The 23,569-nt window shown below is 44.1% G+C and overlaps 1 protein-coding gene across 2 annotated transcripts in view; it reads right to left on the bottom strand.

Annotated features, from left to right (window-relative positions):
* Positions 1-1,357, bottom strand: part of KCNN4 (potassium calcium-activated channel subfamily N member 4) — a 135,206-nt gene extending 133,849 nt beyond the window's left edge. The window contains exon 1 of one of the 2 annotated variants that reach the window (XR_016312542.1): positions 427-1,357. Coding sequence is in view for 1 of the 2 variants with exons in the window: in XM_089676058.1 (XP_089532184.1) it covers positions 427-717 (291 nt within the window). In the remaining variant the exon portion in view is untranslated. The remainder of the gene's footprint in view (positions 1-426) is intronic. The other variant, XM_089676058.1, reaches the window with a different exon arrangement.
* Between the last annotated feature and the right edge of the window lie 22,212 nt (positions 1,358-23,569).

The following is a 23,569-nucleotide window of genomic DNA, read 5'->3' as shown; positions in this document are numbered from 1 at the left end:
AATGTCCCCTAGAAGAAACTGTCAAAAGATTGAAGCCTCCAGCATGACTCAAGAAACTGAGCAGAAATGTCCCCTAGAAGAAACTGTCAAAAGGCTGAAGCCTCAAGCATGACTCCAGGAACTGAGCAGAAAAGTCCTCTAGAAGAAACTGTCAAAAGATGGAAGCCTCCAGCATGACTCAAGAAACTGAGCAGAAATGTCCCCTAGAAGAAACTGTCAAAAGGCTGAAGCCTCAAGCATCTACAAACACTGAAACATCACACTGGGGTAGAATGACACGTTAAATCAGTTTAGGGTGGAATGCGGAAAGTCTAACACTGCTGCCTTGTACAACCACATGCCACAGCAGCACGGCCAAGTTTCCTTCCAGATGTTCACAGGTGCAAAGCAAGAGAAGCCTCATCGAATGAGAAACAATCCACTTACCTCGCAGATGGCCACGGGGATCAGTTCGGTGTGTATAACCATCAAGATGATGCCGAGCAGAGCCAACACCAGGATCCAGACGGACAGCCTCTTCTTCTGCTCCACCAGCACTTTCCGCTCCTTCAGCTTGCGCAGATTCTCGGAGGGGGGCTCCCACAGGATGTCCACTTTGGGCTGCGAGTTGAGGATGGAGATGTCGGTGAGCTCCTTGCTGTGCATGTTGCTGCGGGCCGATTTCCCTCGGGATGCAGGAAGGCATGTTGTAAACAGGGGCCAGCCGCTCCTTCCCATGTGCTCCTTTGGCAGCGTCTCGAGAGCCCCGGCCCAGTCCGGCTACCAGAGACAGCAAAGGAAACCACGTCTTCCTGTGTTCTCGCTTGGCAACAGGGAGGAGGCTGAGGACTTCTGCGGCCCCGCTGCTGCCCGTCACCTGCCACTTATGTTCTTTCCAAATTTCTTTCCCAAAACCTTTTTTTTTTTTTCCTCCACTGCCTTTCCTTTATTTTTGCAACTTTTCTAAACTCTCTGGGTTTTGTTCTAGCTTTTGCATGTGTTGAATTTCCCTTAAAGGTCCTTCCTGCCCGGCAACTTTTCTCAATAAACTTTTACTGCTGGCTCCGCTCCGAGTCTACCTCCTCATTTTTTTCTCTCCTCTCCTCTTATCGCTCCTCTGATGCCATCAGCCTTGCTATAACTTTGTTTTTATTTGTTTAGCTGATGTCTGCAGGGGGTGGGTGGGGAGGAGGCGGCCCAGGAGCAAGTGAAAAAAAAAAGAGCTACTTGTTTGGAGCGTGTGTTTATATACAGTCAGGAAAAGATCGATGTAACAAATTGAATTGATTATAAACAATGTATAAGAGGTGGGAGGAGCTGTTGGAGGACTTCAGGTGGGAAGGTTCAAGTCTTATTAAGGCTAGGTTCATACCTATGCAGTTTGCGTTTTGATCTGTTTCTGCTGTGCGTTTTGCATTTTTAGAATAAAACAAAATATTCAGTGAGCGCTTAGTAGTAATAGCAGCTAAAAGCACAAAAAGGCAACCAGAATAAAACCTCATAAAATACTGTAAAAGAAAGTGCAGCGCTAAAGATAAAAACCAATAAATGATATCAATCCATAGGGTAAGCTGAATGGTTAATTCCAGTAAAGAGGGGGAGAGTCCGTTATTAGCAGTGCAGCTCATCCATCCCATCCCATGAGGGGGACCTCTGGTTATTGATTATATACGTATATAAAGATACGCATCTGGTGAGTGCATATTTTAACCATTCTATCACCTCGCCACCTGGGACGTACAGTCACCTATACATCTTGTATCCATCACGTATCACAGACTGTCACCATTTTATACATTGGCTTTACTGGGATTAACCATTCAGCTTGCCCTATGGATTGATATCATTTATTGTTTTTTATCTTTAGCGCTGCACTTTCTTTTACGTTTTCCTTTTTTTGCACATGCGTTTTTGCCGCGTTTTTGATACTTTTTTTTCCTTGTTGCTAGGCATATTTAAAATATAGAATGCATCAAAAACGCAGAAAACCGCACTATATGCTTTTCTGCAGCATTTTCATTGACGTCTATAGAACCAAAAACACAACTTTTTGCTTTTTAAAAAGTCCCTGACACTTTACAAAAAAAGCACCAGGTGAAAAAGCGGAGATGTGAACGTGTCGCATAGGAAATCATATTAAATGGACTGTAGTGCGTTTCTGCAAAATGCGTTGGAAAACGCTTAGGTGTGAACCTAGGGTAAATGCTACTCCTATAAAATAAAGAGTGCTGCCCACCTGAACAATGAGGGCTTGTGGCTGCGTTAGACTGGTGTGGTGCCGTTGCAAAACCGCTGCACCGCATTTCATCTTTTCCTAGAAATGTATTGAAATGTTGCACATTGACATTTCATTATGTTCTCCTGAGCGCAGTGTGGTGCGAGATTGCGGATTGCGTTGCACTGCACTAAAAAAAGGTGTGCATACCATACCTTTTTTCAGCACCACGTTGTGTGTGAACTGGCCAGGTAGGAGAGAAGGCGTTTTGCCTTGTCCTGCGGTGGGACTGCGCTGGAATAGTCACCCAACTAGGGCTGCCACCTAATCCCTTTAAAACCGAAGATATATCGATTGCACAGGTTCTGTGGTTGATTAAGGTGGTAATTAAACTCTAGTCCAGTCTAGGTTTACACCTAAGCGTTTTGCAGAAACGCAGTACAGTCCACTTAACATGATTTCCTATGGGACACGTTCACATCTCCACGTTTTCACCCGGTGCGTTTTTTGGAACGGGTCAACTTGGGTTCACACTGATGTGGTGCGGAATTCTCACTGGTTTCTGTGGGAATTCTACTCTGCATCACAATCGTACCCCGTTCATGCGAACCGCTGCGGGTGTGTATGCTAAGTTTACAACACCCCAAAATCGCTTCGCAAAACGCAGTACAATGTGCACAATCGTATGTGGATACGCATGAAATCCGATTCTAGTGCGGACCGAAAAAAAAGGTCCTGCACCATTTTGGTGCAGATGCAGTGCGATTTGAGCCATACAAAATATATGGTTCAAATTTCACCGCACAGAATTTGTATGTGATTTGCACAGGAATGTGGTGCAGTTCCTGTGCAAATCACGTGCAATATGCCGCACCGCAGAAGTGTGATCCCAGGCTCAGGGACTTTTTTAAATGTAAAACGCTGCATCTATGGTTCTATAGACTTCAATGGAGACGCTGCAGAAAAGCATGTAGTGTGTTTTTGCTGCATTTTTACATGTTTTTGATGCGTTTTAGGATGCCTAACAAGAAAAAAAAACGCGAAACGCATCAAAGATGCATGTCCAAAAACGCACCACAAAAAGCACTGCAGAAACAGAACAAATGCAAACTGCATAAGTGTGAACCTAGCCTAAGTGCCTTATCTACATTAAATTAGCCTCAGAACAGACTGCCCTATAGCAGATATACTGCTACAGGGTGGCACGGGTGCTCAAAATCATGTATATATACGAGATTTTGCATTTCCAGGTAGCAGGCGCGCTCGCGCACGCCACCATTCACAGTCATGACTGTCAATCGCCGGGTCCTGGCTGGTGATTACTCGCCAGCGCCCAGTGATTCACGAGCATCTCCGGCAAGAAGGAGAACTGTATGTAAACAGTTCTCCTCCGTCAGCTTGTGCACAGCACAGCCATCCAAAGCAGTGTGCTTACAGTGAAGAACACGGACACAGCACAGAGTAAAACAGCACACAGTTAACCCTTTGATCGCCCCTCATGTTAACCCTTACCTGCCCAATGCCATTAGTACCGTGTCAGTGCTTTTTTTTAGCACTGATCACTGTATTGGTGTCACTGGGGATGTCAGTGATACTAAGTGCCCCCAGTGTCAGAATGCCCGCCGCAGTCCCGCTATAATTCGCTGATCGCCGCCATTATTAGTAAAAATTAAAAAACAAAATCCCAGTACATATTCAGCCATTTGTAAATGCTATAACTTTCACGAAAAACAATTAATTTACACGTATTGGGATTTTTTTTTAGCAAAGACATGTCGCAGAATACATTTTGGCCTAAATTTATAACGAAACTTGATTTTTAAAAATTTTTTACTGGATATGTTTAATAGCAAAAAGTCAAAAATATAGTTTTTTTCTCAAAATTGTTGGTCTTTTTTTTTTATAGCGCAAAAAATTAAAAAAGGCAGAGGCGATCAAATACCACCAAAGAAAGCTCAATTCGTGGGACATAAAAAAGGACATATATTTCATTTGGGAGCAGCGTTGGATGATCACGCAATTGTCAGTTAAAGTAACGCAGCGCCATAACGCAAAAAATGGCCTGGTCAGGAAGGGGGGTAAACCCTTAAGAGGGCAAGTGGTTTGTGTTCGGTTTTAAAGGGATGAGGTGGCAGCCCTACGCCCAACGCAGTCCTACTGAACTTGGTGTGAATGAGCCCTGAAGCTGCATTCACACTATAGCATTTCATGAATGCATGCACATGAAATTTTTGTGTGTTTAAGAAATGCACAAAAAAATGTGTGTTGTGCTTGCGGTGCCCCCCCAAATGCGGCGAGCAGGTGTGCATTTTTTCCCATGGATAAACATGTAAATACACATCAAACCGCGTGGAAAAAAAAACATACAACGCTCAAGAATCAAAAAGCTACTTTGCTGCATTTGTAATGTGGAGGGCAGCCCATTCATTTCAATCAGTGCAGCGCAACAATGTGTCAAAATTGTGCAAATCCTTCTGTCTCTGGTTATACTGTAAATGGGGCTTAGTCCTGGTTCACACCTGTGTGGTTTTGAAGTCATGATACTTCAGAGCAACTTCAAAGCTGACGATCAGTGCGATTTCATGTGCAGCTTACTGACAACTGTGTGACTTCATTTAGAAGATCTCAATGCAAGTCATAATGAAGTCACACAGAGTGCAGGAATCGTTTTCAAAGTATGAACGGTTCCATTGCCGCAAATGGGATTCGACTTGTCATGCAGCTTTGAACTGTCAAATCGCATGACAAGTCTCACTGGTGTGAACCAGGGCTTCAAGTGGTTCTAAATGCAGAAATGTTTATTACTTTAATGCATTCTATGCATGTAGGTAAAGAAACCTTCTGGCTGCATTTCCCCCCCTCAGCCCCCCTACACTTACCTCAGCCCCATCTCACTCCAACAATGTGCATGAGAGCCATGGCTCTCCTGGGCCTCTCTCTCTACATTTGCTCACACAGCAGTGAGAGCCATTGGCAGTATGTAGTGGTGGGCAGTCAGTGGACAGTATGTAGTGGTGGGGCAGACAGTGGACAGTATGTAGTGGTGGGGCAGTCAGTGGACAGTATGTAGTGGTGGGGCAGACAGTGGACAGTATGTAGTGGTGGGGCAGTCCGTGAGCAGTATGTACTGGTGGGGCAGTCCGTGGGCAGTATGTACTGGTGGGGCAGTCCGTGAGCAGTATGTACTGGTGGGGCAGTCCGTGGGCAGTATGTACTGGTGGGGCAGTCCGTGAGCAGTATGTAGTGGTGGGGCAGTCCGTGAGCAGTATGTAGTGGTGGGGCAGTCAGTGGACAGTATGTACTGGTGGGGCAGTCAGTGGACAGTATGTAGTGGTGGGGCAGTCAGTGAGCAGTATGTACTGGTGAGGCAATCAGTGAGCAGTATGTACTGATGGGGCAATCAGTGAGCAGTAGTACTGGTGGGGCAATCAGTGAGCAGTATGTACTGGTGGGGCAATCAGTGAGCAGTATGTACTGGTGGGGCAATCAGTGAGCAGTATGTAGTGGTGGGGCAATCAGTGAGCAGTATGTACTGCTGGGGCAATCAGTGAGTAGTATGTAGTGGTGGGGCAATCAGTGAGCAGTATGTAGTGGTGGGGCAATCACTGAGCAGTATGTAGTGGTGGGGCAGTCACTGAGCAGTATGTAGTGGTGGGGCAGTCAGTGAGCAGTATGTACTGGTGGGGCAATCAGTGAGCTGAATGTAGTGGTGGGACAATCAGTGAACAGTATGTAGTGGTGGGGCAGTCAGTGAGCAGTATGTAGTGGTGGGGCAGTCAGTGGACAGTATGTAGTGGTGGGGCAGTCCGTGAGCAGTATGTACTGGTGGGGCAATCAGTGAGCAGTATGTAGTGGTGGGGCAATCAGTGAGCAGTATGTAGTGGTGGGGCAATCAGTGAGCAGTATGTAGTGGTGGGGCAGTCAGTGAGCAGTATGTACTGGTGGGGCAATCAGTGAACAGTGTGTAGTGGTGAGGCAGTCACTGAGCAGTATGTAGTGGTGGGGCAGTCAGTGAGCAGTATTTACTGGTGGGGCAGTCCGTGAGCAGTATCAAGTGGTGAGGCAGTCACTAAGCAGTATGTAGTCGTGCGGCAATCAGTGGACAGTATGTAGTGGTGGGGAAGTCAGTGAGCAGTATGTACTGGTGGGGCAGTCACTAAGCAGTATGTAGTGGTGGGGCAGTCAGCATACATTATGTAGTCAGTGGACAGTATGTAGTGGTGGGGCAGTCGGTGAGCAGAATCTAGTGGTGGGGCAGTCAGTGAGCAGTATGCAGTGATGGCGCAGTCAGTGGACAGTATATATAGTGGTGGGGCAGTCAGTGGACAATATGTAGTGGTGGGGCAGTCAGTGGACAATATGTAGTGGTGGGGCAATCAGTGAGCAGTATGTAGTAGTGGGGTAGTCCAGTGAGCAGTATGTAGTGGTGGGGCAGTTATTGGACCGTATGTAGCGGTGGGGCAGTCAATGGACAATATGTAGTGGTGGGACAGTCAGTGAGCAGTATGTAGTGGTGGGGCAGTCTGTGAGGAGCAGTATGTAGTGGCGAATCAGTCTGTGAGCAGTATGTGGTGTCAGGGCAGTCAGGTAGCAGTGTGTAGTGGTGGGATGGTGCAGTAAGCAGCAAAGTGGTAAATAGTGCAGTGATCAGTATGCAGTGGTGAAGTAGTGCAGTGGTGGAGACGTACAGTGAGCAGTATAGTGATCAGTATAATGATAGAGAAGTGCAGTGATCAGTATGCAGTGCTGGAGTAGTGCAGTGATCAGTATAATGAAAGAGAAGTGCAGTGATCAGTATGCAGTGGTGGAGTAGTGCAGTGACCAGTATCCAGTGGTCAGGTAGTGCAGTGATCAGTATGCAGTGGTGTACTTCAGCGATCAGTATAATGAAAGAGAAGTGCAGTGATCAGTATGCAGTGAAGGAGTAGTGCAGTGGTCAGTATGCAGTGGAGGAGTAGTGCAGTGGTCAGGTAGTGCAGTGAGTAGTTAGTATGGGCATGCAGTGATCAGTTCCGCGGCTGTCTGTGGTTGGTGTAGCAGGCGGGGGTCCTGGTTGAGGGAAGTCCACAGGTGAAGCCTCTCACTTACCGCCAGGCTGGAGGTGGAGGACTGTCCGCGGTGCCATCTCCGCAGCTCCTCCTGCCCCATCTTCTGCCGCTGGATGAGCAGAGCGGACTTCTGTGGGAGGGGCGGCCACACCCCGGCCCCGCCCACCAGAGAGAGCGCCCACTGGCTGCCAGTCCCAGGAGGCTCCGCACTGTACTCAGGTCAGACAGCCCCCGCCGGGCCCTCAGGTGACTCCATGGGCTCCAGTGGATGTAAGTAGATCCAATGAAATGTTTATTTTATTATGGATTTTTTTTTATTATGGAGTTTATTTTAAATATATGGAACCAACAAAAGAAAAGAGTGGAGTGCTACTTTAAATGAACCCCGACCAACAAATTCCAACATATATAAATGACATTTCATGAGCTGGTATCAAACTTCTAAGATCTACAGCTTTCTCCGGTGATCCTGCCATGGAGGTCCTTATTCAGCAGTTTCCTATTGCATGATGACTACGCTGTCCCTGCCTGCTGACTGAGCTCATAGCTGTGGTCACAGCTGGATACCGCAAGTGACCATTACAAAACACATTCCTCAGGCAAGGTCCTCTGTTGTCATCATTGTGAAATGCCATGCAGCCAATACTGGAGTGCAAGCAGACAGGAAGTGGCTGCAAAGAGGCTGCAGGAGATCAGCAGCACTGAGATTCAAACTGACAAAACAACCCAACCTGCCTAGAGATCTGCGCCTTTAACCACTTTTCTTTTGGAGCAATATTTGTAGTTTTTCACACTCGTTAAAAATAAATCTGTATTTTTTTGCCAGAGAATTACTTTAAACCACCCAACAATTATGTGCTTCCTGAAAGCAGAATAAAATAGTGGCAATTTCAATTTTTTTTAAATATCACATTTGTACAATATTTGTGCAGCTGTTTATCAAACAGTAAAAAATACACTAAAGTTAATTTTAGTGACACAATATAATATACAATTTTTGATAAAATATAAAAGAAGGGATTGCATTGATTAAGTAGACACCAAGCCTTAACCTCTTGCCACCCATATAATGCATATGTGTGGTGGACACACATGTGACACATACACTATATGGCCAGAAGTATTGGGACGCCCCTCCAAATCATTGGATTCAGGAGTTCCAATCACCTCCATGGCCGCAGGTGTATACAATCCAGTGCCTAGGCATGCAGACTGCTTCTACAAACATTTGTGAAAGAATGGGTCGCTTTCAGGAGCTCAGTGAATTCAAGTGTGGTACCGTGATAGGTTGCCACCTGTGCAATAAGTCCATCAGTGACATTTCCTTGCTACTAAATATTCCACGATCAACTGTTAGTGGGATTATAACAAAGTGGAAGCAACTGGGAAGAAAAGCAACTCAGCCACGAAGTGGTAGGCCACGTAAAATGACAGAGTGGGGTCAGCGCCTGCTGAAGCGCACAGTGTGCAGAAGTCACCAACTGTCTGCAGAGTCAATAGCTAAAGACCTCCAAACTTGGTGTGGCCTTCAGATTAGCACAACAACAGTATGTAGAGAGCTTCATGGAATGGGTTTCCATGGCTGAGCAGCTGCATCCAAGCCTTACATCACCAAGTGCAATGCAAAGCATCAGATACAGTGGTGTAAAGCAAGCCACCACTGGACTCTAGAGCAGTGGAGACATGTTCTCTGGAGTGACTAATCACGCTTCTCTGGCAATCCAATGTACGTGTCTGGGTTTGGAGGTTGCCAGGAGAACAGTACTTGCCTGACTGCATTGTGCCAAGTGTAAAGTTTAGTGGAGGGAGGGATTATGGTGTGGGGTTGTTTTTCAGGGGTTGGGCTTGGCCCCCTAGTTCCAGTGAAGCTCCAGTGAAGGGAACTCTTAAGGCATCAGCATACCAAGACATTTTGGACAATTTCATGCTCCCAACTCTGTGGGAACAGTTTGGGGATGGCCCCTTCCTCTTCTAACATGACTGCGCACCAGTGCACAAAGCAAGGTCCATAAAGACATGGATGAGCGAGTTTGGGCTGGAGGAACTTGACTGGCCTGCACAGAGTCCTGACCTCAACCCCATAGAACACCTTTGGGATGAATTTGAGCGGAGACTGCCAGCCAGGCCTTCTCGTCCGACATCAGTGCCTGACCTCACAAATGTGCTTCTGGAAGAATGATCAAACATTCCCATAGACACACTCCTAAACCTTGTGGACAGCCTTCCCAGAAGAGTTGAAGCTGTTATAGCTGCAAAGGGCGGGGCCAACTCAATATTGAACCCTACGGACTAAGACTGGGATGCCATTAAAGTTCATGTGCGTGTAAAGGCAGGCCGACCAATACTTTTGGCAATATAGTGTATGCATCTATGGACAGTAGAGGTTCCTGTACTAAGAACGTACTCACCATGCACTGCCAGTACAGAGGCTGAGCTGTTAAAGACAGTACCTCCGGCTCCCGGTCATGTGACCACCGTGACAGCCAATTACATTATTATTATTATACATTATTTATAAAGCGCCAATAGTTCGCTCAGCGCTGTACATTACAGAGGGGGACAGAACATGTGACAGTACAATACCAATACAATGCAAAACATGAGGGGATCGAGGGCCCTGCTCTTTCGAGCTTACAATCTAGGAGATTTCATTAGCTCATTAGGTAGATGAGCCCTCCCCTCTGGACATAATAGCCCAGATAACAGGACAGGTTTGGGGGGTGGAAAGGGTTAAAAATTGTGATAGAATTTATGAAAAACTAAGGACCCCCAATTATTGATAGGTGATGCTATTTATAAACTTATTTACACTTGTGTGCTACCCCTCTAAAAAGAAATTGGAGGTATAAGTAGATCGCTTTTCAGAGGGGATCAGACAGCCTCCTTAGTGCCTATGTGCACCACCACACTGCAAGCTGCAACAAGACGGTAGAACCTGCCTCATTTTCTGGCAGCAGGACTTCCAGCATCATCTAGCTTTTTCCTCTCCAGACTGACTAACTCTGGCGTGCCATCTTTCATTATTGGATTTCAGTTCTGTCAATCACGGAGAATCAGCATCACATGTGGGCAGGAAAAACTCTAAAATGACTACACTGCGCTCTGTGTATGAAAAACAGAACAATTTAAAAAAAAAAATGAAAATCATAAAAATAGAAAATATAAAAATATGGGGGAAAAAAAATCTAACAGCTGCACTCACTGTATATCCCCACCACAACACACACTAAATAAATCTCTAAAATGTGTTGTATGGTTGAAAAACTATATATAACACGCACACACACACATACACACACACTAAAGTGCTTACATAAATAATACCAGTAATCAGAAATACAAAACAAACATAAATCATAGCAATAATAAATAGATGAATGAAAATAAATACATTATATAATAAGTGGATAATGCAATAATTATGTGTTAAAGTCCAATCTCCTGAAGGTGTAAATAATCTGTGCTCAGTCCATGCAAATTATTATTATACAGTATTTATAAAGCTCCAATAGTTCGCTCAGCGCTGTACATTACAAAGGGGGACAGAACATGTGACAGAACAACAACAATACAATGCAAAACATGAGGGGTACGAGGGCCCTGCTCTTTCGAGCTTACAATCTAGGAGGGAGGGGATGGTGGCACAGGAGGAGATAGCTGTGGGGGATGGGGTGGTAGGAAGAGTGGAGGAGGTTGGCAAGTTAGCAGGGGGTGGGGTAGGCTTCCCTGAAGAGGTGTGTTTTCAGGGTGCGCCTAAAGGAGAGGAGAGTAGGTGATAATCTGATGGGTTGGGGCAGGGAGTTCCAGAGGATGGGTGACACCCTGGAGAAGTCCTGGAGGCGGGCATGGGAGGAGGAGACCAGGGAACTAGAGAGAAGGAGGTCTTGTGAGGAGCGGAGTGTGCGTGCTGGGTGGTACTTGGATATTAGGTCAGTGATGTAGTTCGGGGCAGTATGGTGGACGGCTTTGTACGTCAGTGTTAGGATTTTGAATTTGATCCGTTGCGCAATCGGAAGCCAAATGAATGAAGTGACTTGTGCTTCAAATCTTCACCATCATACGTGCCGCCCACATAAATATAGGCCTCTTACCAGAACCAAAGACCTTACAACCAAGGTCTAAAATTGCCTGATGAAAAAAAACAATCCGGGATGGATGGATCAAAGCTCATGCATCCAGCAGCAATCAATCTTTACTGCTGGTGCTTAATGCCCCACTCATAGCTCCTCCGTCAGATATCATCCAAGTCACCAGATAAACATTAAAATTCAAGAAGCATGCCAAATATAAAGCATCCTGCTCCCCAGCAGGCGTGATGACGTCACCACTAAGTCTCCAGCCAACGCGTTTCATCCTAATGGACTAATTCATTGGGGCAATGGAGATCTGCAGGCTGCAGCGAGATGGTAGAACCTGCCTCATTTTCTGGCAGGAAGACTTTCAGCATCATCTAGCCCTTTCCTCTTCAGACTGACTAACTCCGGTCTGCTGCCTTTCATTATTAGATTTCAGTTCTTTAAATCATGGAGGCTCAGCATCACATGTGGGCAATAACTAAGTCCAAATACCTACATAGGAATTTCCACTCCTCCAGACTAACATAAGCTTATCGAAATATTTTGATTTTGTGTAACACCTCCTATGTGCCACCCTGCTGCTTGCATAAGGGTGGAGAGCTCTTGAGAGCACTGAAGCAGGATGATGTGACGTTTTCAGGAAGCTATTTACAGCTCCTCCCACCCGCCATAATCTGCCTGCATTTCATAGAGAAGCACAGAGACCCAGTGATGATGTCTAGATGATGCTGGAAGCCCTCCATCCAGGAAATGAGGCAGGTTCTGTCTGATGTGCTGCAGCTTCTAATGTGCAGTGTGAGAAACTCACAGTGTGCGGTAAAATCAGATGAAGCCATTTCAGAGAGGTGCAAGACTGAAGGGAAGGTCAGAAGTGTATATAAATCCTAATACTGAATGTCTCTTATTTGCTCCCCTGTTCCATTGAAAGTGTTTTGTTTTATCAGTTCAATAAGTACACAAAATACCTGTGGATCCTGCCAAAAATCCAGAATTGCCTCTACCACTTCCTGTGTTATCTCAAGGAGTCTAATCAGCCCTCCTGGTTCTTATTTTGGGACTACAGAATGATTAGTCTTTATACTGTGGAGATGAGCGAGTGGGAGGGTTTGAGTAGTTTGGAAAGAAGAAAATGGGCAGGACTGACACTGCTCGGTTTACAGAAATGCTGTGTGTAGTCATCCCATGGCAGGACTTGCTTGCTGAGCGTATTTCTTACAGATCAACAGGCATTATCCTGCACTTGCTGTGCAAAAAAAAAAATGGATACAAGATGGGGTAATGTGTATGTATTATTTTTGGCTATTTTTACCTGACATACACTTTAAGGAACCACAGCATTTACAGGAAAGCCATGCCACCTAGGGGAGAACATGCAAACTCCATGCAGATGGTTTCCTGGGGAGAATTTTGCCCAGAATTCCAGTGCTACTCGGCAAGCTCATTAAAGTGTTACCCCAGGACCCTGCATTCACTATATCTGGTCTCCTCAGGACCCTGCATTCACTATATCTGGTCTCCCCAGGACCCTGCATTCACTATATTAGATCTCCCCGGACCCTGCATTCACTATATCTGGTCTCCCCGGACCCTGCATTCACTATATCTGGTCTCCCCGGACCCTGCATTCACTATATCTGGTCTCCCCGGACCTGCATTCACTATATCCAGTCGCCCCGGACCCTGCATTCACTATATCTGATCTCCCCGGACCCTGCATTCACTATATCCGGTCTCCCCGGACCCTGCATTCACTATATCTGGTCTCCCAGGACCCTGCATTCACTATATCTGTTCTCCCCGGACCCTGCATTCACGATATCCGGTCTCCCCGGACCCTGCATTCACTATATCTAGTCTCCCGGACCCTGCATTCACTATATCTGGTCTCCCCGGACCCTGCATTCACTATATCTGGTCACCCACAGTACACAGAATGTGGAAATGCAATTATTTTAGTAAATACAAACTGGTAAATACCTTTTCTCATCAGCAGTATATAGCAGTCTTGTGAGTTCTATCAGTATCCAGCAGAGCACTGGTTAAAGCTTGTAGTAGGAGTTTTCATTCTCCCTGGATTGTCCTATGAGGCTGCTGGACCCCTCACCCTCTGTCTGGACAGTACTGATCACATTCATTCTCCAAAAGAAAAAAAAACAATACGCACCAAACTGGGCATGTGCAGTTTGCCCCCAAGGCTCTGTTCCTTCAGCAGATGGATTGGGGACTGTGGAAGAAGGGGAGGATCAGAGCAGACAGGATCAAACAGCCTTTATACACAATGCAGAGGATTAACTCCTTAAGTTCCACAGTGAGTATAACAAGCATGCTTTACTGCATATACAGACTGATTGTACTGTTGTGGGATTTAGTCACACTTTAATCTCCTGTGGTACCCAAAGGATATTTATCAATGTCTCTCAAGTTGCCAAGGCCAGCTGCGATCATTCTTTGTGCTTTGATGGGTGGTCACAGAATTCCTCCACCTAGAACTAAGGTCTCATTCATACTAGCAGTGCTCACTGAAGCGTGATTGTATTAGGATCACTCTTCAGAGAGCTTTTGACAGGTGGTGAGGAAGGGATATATCACCTCCTCACCAATTACTTCAACCACATAATCGCTTCACTGCGTGCATTATTGCATGGCACTCGCTGAGCAGCCCCTTTCACTTGAATGGGTCATAATTCCTGCTGCGAAGTAAAGCCTCGAGGCCACTGCATGTGTACAAGGGGCAGTGGGTGGAGGATGGTAAAACTGTGACTCATCTGCAGGGTTTTAACACCCACCAAAATCACGTGTGAACCGGGTCAAACTTAATTGAACAAGCTGAAGTTGAAAGCTGATTGGCTACCATGCAGATCTGCACCAGATTCTGCACACTCTAGTTTTAGTAAATCCCCCCCAGTGTTTCAAGGGATGAATCATGGTAGAATTTGTTGCATTCATAGGCCTCTGCATGGCTATTGTAGGGCTCATTCACAGCAGAGGTAAATCAATGTCAGGGGTCTTCTGATGCCTTTCGCCGTGTTTGGATTATATCCTGCATGCTGCAGTTTTGAGTTCACAGTTCCGCAGCCTCTCATTGAGTTTAAAGTGATATTAAAGGTAATTTTTTTTTCATTAACAAACATGCCATACTTCCCTGCTCTGTGTAATGGTTTTGCACAGAGCAGCATGGATCCTCCTCTTCTCGGATCCCCCCACCAATGCTCCTTCTTTTCCTTGAGTGCCCCCATAGCAATCTGCTTGCTATGGGGTCACTCATGCCAGCTCAGTTCCGAGTCTCATTCTGTGTGTCCATAAGACACACAGAACGGGGCTCGGCCCTGCCCCCACACCCGGGAAAGCAGCTGCTCTCATGCACATCGCTGGATCGTGAACCATTTTAACCACTTGTGGACACTGAACACACTACGCATGTCCAAAAAACTCATTCAGGTGCACAGGACTTATGTGGCATGTCTGGTCCTTCTGGCCTTCTCCCCCTTGCACTTGCTAGCAATTCTTGGCTGTCAAAATGACAGCCGGGAGTTGCTAACTACAGCCGCTGTAATAGGCAGGCATCTGGTGAAGTGTTTATAAACATTGTTCAGTGACATAGATACATAGTTACATTTTACATGCACATGTTAGCTACGCGGCTTTATTCACTTGCAGCGTATTGACCTGCATATGATGTCAGTTAGAATACATTTAGAAGTGCAGCAAGTTTGCACTTTCATATAACTTTTCAGGGGCATTTGACAGGCAGTGAGGAGGTGACATGCCACCTCCTTACCATCTGCTTTAACCCCCTAAATCCTGCACCAAAGTGTTATGGTAAAAACATAGTTCAACCACGTGGTTTTGAATCAATGTGCTTTTTTGAAAGGGACAGATTGTGTTCTGTGTTCAATAGACTTGAATGGAACCACACCAAAAATGTACCAAAAACGCAAGTGTTGCATTTTTTATGTGGTTTTTTTTTTTTTTTGCAATAGTAAAGTATTGACTTTTATGTGACTTTGGATGGGTGCGACTTTGATGCAACTTTATACTCTGGCACTCAAGTAGCATGAAAGTTGCATCAAAGTCACACCCAATCAAAGTAGCATCAAAGTCACACCCATTCAAAGTAGCATCAAAGTCACACCCATTCAAAGTAGCATCAAAGTCACACCCAACCAAAGTAGCATCAAAGTCACACCCAATCAAAGTAGCATCAAAGTCACACCCATTCAAAGTAGCATCAAAGTCACACCCAACCAAAGTAGCATCAAAGTCATACCCATTCAAAGTAGCATCAAAGTCATACCCATTCAAAGTAGCATCAAAGTCACACCCATTCAAAGTAGCATCAGAGTCATACCCATTCAAAGTAGCATCAAAGTCACACCCATTCAAAGTAGCATCAAAGTCACACCCAACCAAAGTAGCATCAAAGTCACACCCAACCAAAGTAGCATCAAAGTCACACCCAATCAAAGTAGCATCAAAGTCACACCCAATCAAAGCAGCATCAAAGTCACACCCATTCAAAGTTGCATCAAAGTCACACCCATTCAAAGTAGCATCAAAGTCACAAACAATCAAAGTAGCATCAAAGTCACAAACAATCAAAGTCACACCCAACCAAAGTAGCATCAAAGTCACACCCAATCAAAGTAGCATCAAAGTCACAAACAATCAAAGTAGCATCAAAGTCATACCCATTCAAAGTAGCATCAAAGTCACACCCAACCAAAGTAGCATCAAAGTCACACCCAACCAAAGTAGCATCAAAGTCACACCCATTCAAAGTAGCATCAAAGTCACACCCAACCAAAGTAGCATCAAAGTCACACCCATTCAAAGTAGCATCAAAGTTGCACCCATGTAAAGTCTTATCCAAGAAGCATCCAAATCGCACCCATTCAAAGTCACACCAAAGTCACATCCAAGTCAAAACAAAGTCCGTACTTTCCTATTGGCAAATAAGCCCTACAAAATGAATTAAAAAACACATCAAAAGCACACATTCAAAAAATGCAAAACGCATCAGGAAATGCTTTGTTACAGGCAGCGGTGTGAACCTATGTGGCTCTTTGATTAGACTCTGCTACTTCTCACCTAGCAGGGCAGGGCTTTTGCCCCTCACTCCATGATTAAAATGGTATTAAAAGCAGTTGGTTATTTCCAGATTAAATGCTGAGAAATAATTGTGTTGAATTATCAGACTGATCAGTATAACCACCATTAGGGGCTTTTACACATGGTGCTTAAAGGGGCACTCTGTCCCTGCTCCTGATGGTGGGCCTGGGTTCTTGTTATAGGAGTGCACAGACTATTACTCAGAAAAGCTTTGGGTGCAATGTGTAGCACTGGTCAGTACCAAGGCTGCAACCCTCTCTAATCCATGAGCCCCCTCCCGGCTCTGGAAGAATTCCTATACACTCAGCAAGTTATGCGTTTAACACAAAGGCATTTTGTTGGGTTTAAACAGAAGACAGTTTATTTCTCAGAGTAATATAACTTTATGTATTGTGGTTTCCAGGCAACAAGGAAGTGTTGATCGTGACCTTTTTTTAATTCCTATTGCAACCTGTATTATTCCAGAGTCAATTCCCTGTAGCCCTTTTGGTGGGGGGTTGTTGTTTTCTCAAGCTAGTAAAAGAAAATATTACCTACAACTTTTTTTTTTTATTTTGAATAGAATGGGAAAAGGTTGGAATATCTATCACAGACTTTCTCAACCTTTCTACCCTTGAAATCAATGTTGAGTCTTGTGGAATCCCTGCTCCACCCAAATTCTTTGGTGACCTGTGGGACAAATAGCCCTTACACTGATGGTTAGCGTGAAGAATGGCCTCTTACAGTAATGGTCATAATGCCACCCTTACAGACAACCAAACATTTTTTTGGTGTCATGCAGCTGGATCTGCTATTTGCCACTGGCTTCAGAACTATGTTAGCACCATCAGATGGAAGGTCAATCAACCACAGCTCAAGGAACAGCCAGCAACTTCTGGAGGAACTGTAGGGTTCCATGGAATCCTGGTTGAGAATGGATGCCCTACTGGGTTTTATTGTTCCATTAGAGATATTTCTCACTTTCTGTCCAGGGGAAAACCTTTGTACCAATCAGGAATGAAGGGATCTCTCCAATGGAGCCTTCAACATCAGTAAATTCTGACAGGTGTTTGAACCCTTTCCCACTCTATCCAAAACTAAAAAAAAAAAAATTTGGCTATAGGTACACTTTAATTAGTTTGGTTTATTTCTTTCACTCAATCTTACTTTTTTTCTGTGCCTTTCATCCATTTTTTATCTGATCTTTTATAATAGATATTGTTGGGAGAAGTATCAAATGGGGCACCCTTATTTTTAAGGGGGCTATAAGGAGCCCAAATGTAGAAGCATTAGGGCTCATTTACACTTGCTTTGACTTTAAAGTGGTAGTAAACTTTGTTTTTTAACTTCTACCTACAGGTAAGCCTATAATAAGGCTTACCTGTAGGTACTGTAAATATCTCCTAAACACTTGTGTAGAGCACCGGCACATGCACTCTGAAGGAACACATGTCAAACAACAAAAAATAAAAATTCCAAGCTCTAACTTGCCAGCCAGCCTGCAAACAAAACAAATTATCCTGTCTAACAGTATGCGTTAAAAACAGGGGTTTAGTTAGCACATATTTGCAAATACATGCGTAAGTTACAGAGCCTCGTCACGGCACCCCAGTATTTTGTAGTTCCTAACTCTCCAATTTTAAGAGCCCCCATAGTAGAGGCACATGTATTTAATTGATAGACCAAGGCAGATGGACCTGAGGGAGCCCACCCTTCCTTAGAGATACAGGAGCACACCGGACACCAAGCATATAGCACAATGGCAGCTAAGGTGTCCAGTGCATCCTCTCGACCAACAATTCAACAATACAACTAATGGCCACTGCCCCAGTCTATAACCGGCCTTCACAGCAAGGAGCACATGGAAGGGCAACGCATGTCAAACAACAAAAAAATAAAAATTCCGAGCTCTAACTTGCCAGCCAGCCTGCAAACAAACCGAATTAAACTGTCTAACAATATGTGTTAAAAACAGGGGTTTAATTAGCACACATTTGCAAATACATAAGTAAGCTACAGAGCCTCGTCATGACACCCCAGTATTCTGTAGTTCCTAACTCTCCAATTTTAAGAGCTCCCATAGTAGAGGCTCATGTATTTAATGGATAGACCAAGGGCAGATGGACCTGAGGGAGCCCACCCCTCCTTAAAGGTACAGGAGCGCACTGCCCATGTCATTCCTTCAGATCTGTGTGTAAAATGTGACTCCCGCGCTCATGTGCAGGAGTGATGTCATCGTGGCTCAGCCATTCAAGCTGCTGGAGCCCACGAACCCAAAAGAAGGACTGAGTGAAGATGGAAGCTCTGACAGTGCACCGCTGGAAGTCTTCGTTTTAGTTTTAGTAGAGTTTACTACCTCTTTAAAACACATTAAAGAGCCTACCGCTTCAACAGCTTTTTGATGTGTTTTTGGTGCTTCTGTGATGCTTCGGTTTTGCTTATTGAAGCTTTGCTAGTAACCTATGTAAGTATGCTGATTTTCTATTTGTTTTAAAAGGGCCCAGTAGAACCCTGGCTCAGTAGTACCCAAACTCAGCAGATCCCAGCTCATTAGTACCCCTGTTCAGCAGATTCCCACACTTCATTTAAGGGCCAAGCTTTACCAAGCTTCTCAGTCTATTCACATAGAAAATTGTTCATGTTCCCCATGGTTCTTCAGTACTCTTTTTCAGCCCAATAGTCCTCAAACCTAGGCCTCTATCCAGACACATGGTCACCATTCTCAGGCACCAGGCCTAGGAGGATCAGCCAACCAACTACATTCCAAGGCAGGAGGTCCAGAAGAAGACAGACTTCCCAAGCTCACTCCTAAATATCTATACCCTCTAGCAGCCTGCACTACTGGAAATAAATCTCCTAGTGATTGGCCAGGGTAATATAAATATTCATAACTCTGGTTACTGAAGCCTCTCATACCATCACCAAGTTCACTCCCCAATAGCAGGCAGAAGGAAACTGTAACCTGAGCCAAGGTGAGACCCACAGAAACTACAGCTCAGACTTACTACAGCCTATCAAATAATACATTTGAATAGGCATTCCTGCTTGGGGCTGAGTGTCTATATTATATTAGGGTCCAATCAGACCAATGCGTTGTACAAATTTTAGTACGCATGAACCCATCTGGACAACTGTAGTTTGTTACTTTGCCGATCATTGTAAATGGCACCCCATGGTACTGTGTTGTATTGTAGCGCCCAACGCACCACGGTACAACACATTGTAAAAACTGTGGGCTGTGGTGCACTGCATTATAAAAAAAAGGGTCCTGTATCTTTTTTCTCTTTTGTGGTCTGTTCATATGAATAATCAATGGGCTGCCTCATTGCAACATACTATAATGCACAGCAGCAATATGTATAAGTGTGAACCCACCCTTAGCAATATGGTATATTTTACTGGAATTACCACCAAGAAATTAAATGTGTGTGGCATATTATCTCCCCTTATGATCAGAACTTTCCTGACATATACTTATTGCCAGGGCTTATTTTTCAGCGGGAATGCAGAGGAACTCCGTTCCTCTAGCACTGAATGTATGTAAAAGCTGGGGTACTGAGATGTGCTGGATTGTCTACTGATGCTGGAGGGATCTATTATTGCACAAGGTCTGTTGTTGATGGCTGGGGATCTATTGTTGCTGGGGTGAAATCTACTGTTGAGGAAGGGGTCTACTGATGCTGGCTGTTTCTATTGTTTTTGGCAGGTGTCTATTGTTGTTGAGGTAAATCTTTTGTTTTGGGTGATCTATTTTTGCTGTGGGGGGTGATTTTTTGTTGCTGGGAGTTCTATTGTTTCTGGCTGCAGGGGATCTATTTTACCACTTTTTCGTGTTATTACCACATTCCATACAAATTAATTGACACCAAAAAAAAAATCATACTTGGTTCTATATTCTCTAAAAGAGCCATACTGGGAGGTGGGTAGTTGATGGAACCAAGGGACAGTGCTCAGAGGTAGGTAGGAGTGGATGTTAAGTTTTTTCAGTACTCAGTACAGTGTGTTATTTGTACTAGTAGAGTGTAAGCTCTTATGAGCAGGACTCTCTTAACCCTCTTGTAATATACAGTATTGTAACTGTACCGTCTCCCTTTATATTGTAAAACGTGCAAACTGATGACGATATGTATTATGTTGATGATAAATCCTGTAATAATAGCATTTTGTGCAGCTTTGATTCTTACCTGAAACTTTGATGTACTTAGCAAGCAAAGACTAAAACTTGTACTTGAAATAATATTTCTTTTTTTCTAAATTTTTTAAAGGAAAAGTAATTAGATGACCTGTCTGAAAATGCGTATTGCTTTTGTCATGGTGATCCAATCACTTCATGACTTTCCTATGCACTAACCTGGAACAAGCATTCAAATTAGTGGCAATTTTGGAAGCCTAAGTGGTACAAGAAAGAAAACAGGAGACCAAGGCCAAATGTGAAAAACGACAAGGACTTTATTGCATAATACAATGTCAATGAATAATCTAATGTGTTTTGAGGGTTCTAGTGGGCCCCCATGTGATGTCATAGGTCTTTATGTTGTGGAGGGTGGTCCTGAATGCTGAAGACAATAATACTATGTCTAAGAATTCTCGAATGAGCTCAAGCCAGTGTGATGACAGACCTCCTTCCTGGGTGGGGCGTTACTGACAATTTGGGATCACAGGAAGTAAGCTGAATGATTTACGGGCCAGATCACCAGGTAAAAGTAAAAGATCCTAGAAATAAAGAAAACAAGTGCTGCCACCACATCTAATGACTGGTTTGCTGCAACATATTACATTTTTATTTTGGGTTTAGATACCCTTTGAGACCATCCAGATTCTTACCAGAAATTTTAATCCCTGAAGAAGGGAACTCCTTGCTCCAAAATTTGCTGAAAATTGTTCTTCGGACGTTTATGATGAAATAAACTCTTCATGGTCTCTTAACATTTAGGGTGGTGCTGCTGTTTATTCCTGTACCTCTTGTAATTCATCTTAAAGGGCATCTTCACATCTGAGTTGTCAACTAGAACTCTGGTTCTATATAGATTTTTACCTTGACTAGTATTAGTAATACTAAAGAATGGGCTCTTGTGGAAAGGTACCACATCCAATATACAATACTATAATATGAACAAGAAATATAATGAAGTCGTAAGGTACCCAAAAAAGATTTATGAAATGATAATAAAATAAATACAATTGTATTAATAACATTCTAAAACATATTAAAACTTTGTTGCTCTCAATTACATCATACTTTCACCTCAGTTGCATCGATATCTTCATTAAGTATCCATTAGCTATCTACATGACCATGTACTCTTTCCTTCATTTAATTAAATAGACATGATATCAGTTGCTAGTGGTGCAGAAGAATGAAGACCTTTCTCAACATGTTTCTAGGATGTGAACTGCTTTTTCAGTAGTGCTAACTCTTCATAGCTGTGAATTCACCTGGAGCCCAGTCACTAAAATGTATCCTTGGAGTGATCATAGGGACACCAAAAGGAGAAAAGAGAAACCCTGGACACCCAGGGTCGGTTGTGGACTTGTCAAAAACCTCCACCCCGAGGCTTCATGTGTCATTACTGTAGATGTATGGTAATGCTCTGTGATGGAAACTGTTAAAAAAATTCTAGGTATGGATATTTTTACCTAGTTACATTGGTCCAGCTTGGACCAGTGTAACTACATATATATATATATATATATATATATATATATATATACACGCCATACCTGTGGGATCCTTCTAGAAGCTGGATATCACTGTATAGACACTGCTACTCCAATATTCTCTAATAGCTTCTGGGTTCGTTCAGAGTAACTGTCCTGCTGCATTGTGAACACAGAAGGTTGACCGCTTGGCATGGGTGCCATTCAGAGATCGCTTTGCCTATTCTCAATGAATGCAAAGCGTTGTCTGGTTCGATGAGGTGGAGAGGTGGGGCAGTGATGTCATGCTCTCCACCTCATCCGGTCAGAGAATGCTTTGGTGGTATTATCAAACGTTGTAAAAGCAGAGGATACCAACCAAGTACAAAGCGAGAGGAGACACCGATTGGCACACTCGTATCTGCCACCTGAGTTTGTGACTGTGCATTTGGATCCATCACCTGCTACCTCCATCACAATTTTAAAGTTCTAACTTCCATTTAAGTGACTAAGAAAGTATTGAAACCAGTAACTGGTATATTTAAAATAAATTTAGCATGGGAAGACCCTGTATTTCTAGTACAACTTCAGTGAACACATTCCTGCTAATTCAGAATTTTCATGCATTTATAACCATCTAAGCATGAACAATATTAGGATGTCACAAACTTGTGAATTCTAATACCATCTCTATGTTGAGGACACATAACATCTATTTCTTCATTCCTCAGCTCACCCCTTCTGTCTCCTCAGGCATCACTAAATTACTACCTAAAATATCGTTCTGGATGTCACTCTACTTCCTCTGACTCAGTCCTTCCAAAACTGAGCTCATAATATTTCCTTCTCTCATGTCCCCTCTCTTGACTTTACTATTGAGAGCAATGGTGCAATTATCAGTCTCTCCCCTCATTACCAGGGTCCTAGGTGTCATCCTGGACTTTGATCTCTCCTTTTCAGCCTTACATCCAATTACTGTCCAAGCCTTCAGATCAGTAACATCTTCAAAATACACCCCTTGTTAACCAATGACACCACAAAGCTACTAATTGGCTCCCATGTTATCTCTCATCTCTACTACTGCGACTTACTCCTTGTTGGTTTACTGCTAGGAACCTCACAGGCTACTTTGCTGGCTATCCCCCCTTCAGTCAATCATGAATGCTGCTGACAGACTCACCCACCTTACCCACTGCTCAGTGTCCCCCACTCCTCTCTGCCAATCCATCCATTGGCTTCCATTCATCCAACAAATAAAATCCCTAATGCTAACATGTAAAGCCATCCATAACTCTACCCCCAGCTGCATCATCAGCTTTACCAAAGCCATCTACAACTCTGCCCCCAGCTACATCATCAATTTCATCAATGCCATCCAAATCTCTGCTCCCTTTACATCATCAACCTCATCAATGTCATCCAAATATTTGCCCCCAACAACATCATCAATGTCATCCAAATCTCTGCCCCCACTTACATCATCAACCTCATCCAAGCCATCCACAACTCTGAGCATGGAACGCTCG

This window comes from Staurois parvus, unplaced genomic scaffold (assembly GCF_062004578.1).
Source record: "Staurois parvus isolate SC_StPar_1 unplaced genomic scaffold, SC_StPar_1.0 ptg000163l, whole genome shotgun sequence".
Taxonomy (NCBI): domain Eukaryota; kingdom Metazoa; phylum Chordata; class Amphibia; order Anura; family Ranidae; genus Staurois; species Staurois parvus.
The sequence above is the reverse complement of the archived record's forward strand: the minus strand, read 5'-3'. Positions and strand labels throughout refer to the sequence as shown.